This window comes from Rhinopithecus bieti, unplaced genomic scaffold (assembly GCF_001698545.2).
Source record: "Rhinopithecus bieti isolate Rb0 unplaced genomic scaffold, ASM169854v2 scaffold_41207, whole genome shotgun sequence".
Classification (NCBI taxonomy): Eukaryota; Metazoa; Chordata; class Mammalia; order Primates; family Cercopithecidae; genus Rhinopithecus; species Rhinopithecus bieti.
This window is the reverse complement of record NW_016816890.1, coordinates 217,390-222,297: the sequence shown is the minus strand read 5'-3', so window position 1 is coordinate 222,297 and position 4,908 is coordinate 217,390. Positions and strand designations below refer to the sequence as shown.

Here is a 4,908-nt window from a genome sequence, read left to right as displayed (position 1 = left end):
TTCTTTCCTTCCTTCCTTCCTTCCTTCCTTCCTTCCTTCCTTCCTTTCCTTCCTTCCTTTCCTCTTTTGCCAACTTCAGCTAAAAAATAGGAGCTACATTGATTAGGCCGAAACTTGATTAACAGGGATTTTGCTTGGCCAGAAGAGTATGATGAAGAGAGGGGCAGGGTAATTGAGGGTGTACAAGGGGGAGTTAAATAGTTGACCATGGAATTTGAGGAGGAAAGGTGGGGACAGTAAACAGGCAAGAGGGTCACTGGAGGTCTTGGTGGGGCAAGGACTTTTGCAGTTGAGGTACCAATTGCTTTGAGTGCTACAAAGCAGCCTACAACAAGATTACCTTAAGATTCCTGAACTCATTTTTTGTTTCCTGATCTGGGATGACGAAGACATCATTCTGTAGGTCATATTCTGCCATCTTGGTGACAGTCATGTGTCCACTGATCTCCTTCCAGAGCACAACATCATATCCAGTATTTAAATCCCCATGAGCATCAAAATGAAATGAATTTCCTCCATCAGTGAATGTCACATTTTTTAGCACACCAAGTAACTATAAAAAATAAAAACAGAAATAAGCGCTTAAAATAAATGTTGCAAGTGTGTTCGTTATTCTAGTGATAACAATGCCTTATAAAGTATATCACTTAAAATGAGAAGAAAAGATTACAGATTACTGGTTCGAGAATTCTTAACTATCTGGCAACAAATTGAGAATGAATTTCACTTGGGTTCTAGCCTTATTTCTGCCTAACTTTTGCCGTATAAATTTGGAAAAGCAAGTTAATTTCTACGAATCGTTGTTTCTAAGTATCTGCGTTTATCCTACAGAATTTTAGAATAGGCCCCCTGGTATAGACACCTGGGATCTAACTGTGGTTCCATCTCTCATCAATGAAATCTTGACAGGTACAATTACTTTCTATCTTACTATCTCCAATGGTTCTTAAGTTTGTTTCAATGATTGAGTATGTAGTAAAGTGATCTCTAAATTATATTTGTAAGTTAATTCACAAAATGATTTATTTTTTAACTGGAGAGGAAAGAAATATAAGGATAAATTACCTGTCTTGCTACCCAATTTGTACAGTGAGAACTTGTATACTACAGAGTTAGGACAAAAAATATTTTTCTTACAAATGGGGTAGCCATACTGAGGTTGTGCTGTAGTGGAAGAACAATAGACTGGAAGGTAGGGAAACAGGCTGCTGTTCTGGCTTCAACATTAACTTAATATGTAAGTATGCCAAGTAAATATCCTCTCCCAATGCTTTCATAATGGCCCATTTATTACCTAAATCTATGGTTTTATGTGGCTTTTGTTGGGTATAAAATCTACAGAATAAGGCAGAAATTTTTCTATTTGAAGACAATTATTCTATTCTCATTCTTTTGAGTTAACTTTTTATGAGTGTTTCAATTTTTTGTCAATAGAATATAAAAAATAAGTTATATTTTCAAGTAAATAGATTAGCTATGATAGTAACGTCAATGAGAAACGTTTCTTTAGCAGAATCTCTATGTGTTTGTATTTATTTTATGTCTCCACAGATTTCTTAGCTCTTTTAATGGATATCAATTAATTAGTGTTACTTTAAAGAAGCAGGATATCAGATCTAACATGGTGGAATTCACTAACAAAATTTTATTCTAGCAATTACCTGGAAGAAAAAAAAAAAGGAGAGAACAAAAATAAAAGAATATGCAAGGGCCTACCTCCAATGTTCTCACTTCTATCTGTTGACTGGTTTGTTTCTTCTGTTCTTTCCTTAAGCAATATATACATGTAAACCCCAGTGACTCAGTTCTTTTGGGAGCATATCCTCTTCCACGCAAGTGTTTGAACTATAATTTCTACCTCTTTTTTTTCCTGTGCTTAATTAGGCTTTATAGGCTAAAGTTCTGATACCTATTTGTTCTGTAAATAATCATAAAATTATATAATGTAAATAAACTTCCACAATTTTATGCTTGTTCTTACAGGAAACAGGGTGGAAGCAAATACAATGGTATTTTCATTACTCATTAAATACAATAAAACATTTGCTATGAAGTAAGGCAAATCTTAAGCTGTTATTAAGCTGTTAAATGCTTTTCACAGCATTTAAAACATTTTCATGGAGACTCTGAAATTCACCATTAATTGACACTACAAATTTAGAGAATGGGATTTGCATTTCAACTATCATCTTATTCACCTGTGTATGATAATGCCCAGTTTTTAAGCACACATGGCCAGGAATCACACCAATTAAGGTGATATGGTTGATATTGTTTTCCATTGTTCTAACTGTGCTGATGGCTGCTCTACCTCCATAAGTAAGGTTACTGTGGAAAGAGATATCTTCATGGCTAAGTTAGAGAAGAGCAGTGGAAACAGCCTTGCATCTGTGTCCTGATGCCCAGACTATGTCTTCTTTTGTGAAGTTTTCCATTGTGTAGGAGAAAACAAATTGATCTAAGGCTGGGGCAGCAGTATCATTGCTAACTATGTGAATCACCATGGGATAGATCTTTACTGTTAAGGTTTCTTCCATCTCTAAACTCTGACAAGTCTTGGTCACTAGAAACACTTCTTCTTACCACTTCTTCAAGATGCAATGTAAAGAGGATGAGTTCTGTCGGCCTACCATATTTTATAAAGATTAGAGGTGGTGTATATCAGTATCTAGAACCATATGTTTTAAAAATTATTAGTTATTATTATCTTACCATGCCAAAATTACTCTCATGTCTCTCTTGACTTGTGGACTAATATGCAACTACCTTGCTACACCTACTAATACATATTTCATAAATTCATCAAATTCAACATCTCCAAAATGGAATGCTTAATATTTCTTACTCCCACTAGACCTCCACTTTTCTCTGTTTCCAGCTTGACAAATGACACCAGTTGTCCCATATTGGAATCATCTGCAGCACTTTTGGTGCTCTCTGTCATCATTTACATCCAATCGACCTTCAAATGCTCTTCATCCTCCCTCTTCAATATCCACGTATACATCTTTTCATCCTTATTGTCTTACCTGTAGGCATTCTTATCTTATGTCTGATTTACCAAATTGGTCTTTCTCCCTTCAGTCTTGTGTCCCTTTAATCAATTCACCTTGGATGGAAAAAATATCATATCACTCTCCTGCCTGAGAATGTCTTTAATTAGCTGCCCTATCCTCTGTCAAGTTCAAACCTTTGAACATAATTTGCAACCTTTCCATTTAAGGGGGCGTCCCTATACTAGCAGTATCAGCATCATCTGGGACATTGTGAAAAATGTAGACTTTTCAATCCCACTATGGAACTAGTGAATTAACAGATAATAAGATTCCCAAGAAAGTCAACTGCACATCAAAGTTTGAGATGCCCTGATAGACAAGGCTCTAATAATATGTCTTTCACTAACTCATTCAGTTAGTCCTGCACTAACTCATTACAGCTCTCTTGCAAGACTCCAGTCACGTGGCATGATTTCCTGCTTCCTGAAGATGCTGTGCTTTCTTTTCTCTCTTTTCTGGGACTTTGCTGTAATATTTCTGTTCTGGCTAACTGCTACCCTTCCTTGCATTCACACAGAGGTCATGTTTTTCAGAGAATGTTCTCTGAATTGGTAATACTGGATTAGCTGTCTCACTTAGGTACTTCTTCGACATCTTGTGTTTATATGAAACACTATAATGCACCATCCTACATTGTAATCAGCTCCTTAGTTGTTTGATTGTACACATCACTGGGCAGATAATTCCTTTAGGGAAGGAATTCTGTCCTGTTCTCCATAATATCTTCACCACTCAACACACTGCCTGAAACATTGAGACACCAAACATTTGCTAAGTAAGTATATGAATAGAAGTTTAACTATTAGACATTCTTTCATCTCTCACACATCACTTACTACCTTATATATCATCAGAAGTAAAGGAAAACCAAAAAGAAAACCAAAATCACTGGTCACAGCAAGGAAGTGGTATCCTCCACACACATCTGAGGAACATTAAAAATCTGCTGAAGTAAAACATGCATGACTGTGCTGTCCCTGAGTATGGCTCACAAATATCACCACATAGAGGGTCAAAGTAAGTACTATCCTCAAACACTGCGAAAACTTAACCTCTTTAAAATTATTTGAATCTAAAATCATTTAGAAAGTACTCTTTAAATATTAGTGAATTTTGCTAGGGTACAAAGAAATCCTTAAGAATGCATCATTGACTAGGGACCCTAAATGTTGCTGATCTTTAAAATTTAAGTCTACAGAGATTTCTTTATAAAAGGATAACTCTTTGTATTATTTGTCTTACTGACTCTTGCACTGACTTGATATGGCTCACTCATGTCATGATCAAAGGAGCAAGTCATCCCCCTGTTCTTCCTTTCCAATCTGTTTCTGTTTGTTTCTAGATTAACAGGCTCTGGGGGCAAAAAGAATGACTCCAGGCTCCTAGTGTTTAAATAAAACATTTTAGGAGACTCTGCTTAGATGATTTCTTCCCAAATCTTATCATCAACATATTTGAGACTTATTCCTAATTTAAAATACTTTCTCTATTTTTCCCCGTATGTTCAGGTGGTGAATAACTCTTGCTGTTTGCGTTTCTTTGTCCTTATGAGGTTCTTCATATAACTGCCCCCCCGGCTCCACTTTATGTCGTCTGTCTCCACGACTGTTCTCTATTTCTCTTTCTCAATCTCTTATTTCTAAAATTCTATGTGGTGGTATTATTATTGTAGTCTAATTTTAAAAATTAAAACTTTTTCTGCAGTGCACCAGGCCAAAAGCCTTGAAATGTATGAGAAAACTTTGTACTGACCTTGGAATATAGTGAAGAATGATGATCTAAAAGAGATAATTTATGGTTTTACCACCATCATTAAAGTTTTATATTACAAAGGGAATGCTTTCATGTAGGT

General features: G+C 35.7%; 1 protein-coding gene across 3 annotated transcripts in view; it reads right to left on the bottom strand.

Annotated features, from left to right (window-relative positions):
* The window catches only part of GPRC6A (G protein-coupled receptor class C group 6 member A), a 28,915-nt gene that overhangs the window by 12,883 nt on the left and 11,124 nt on the right, over positions 1 to 4,908 (bottom strand). For 2 of the 3 annotated variants that reach the window (XM_017855454.1, XM_017855457.1), the window contains exon 4: positions 341 to 553. The exons of the other annotated variant lie outside the window; for it this stretch is intronic. In XM_017855454.1, coding sequence (XP_017710943.1) covers positions 341 to 553 — 213 coding nt within the window. The remainder of the gene's footprint in view (positions 1 to 340; positions 554 to 4,908) is intronic. 3 annotated transcript variants of the gene reach the window in all.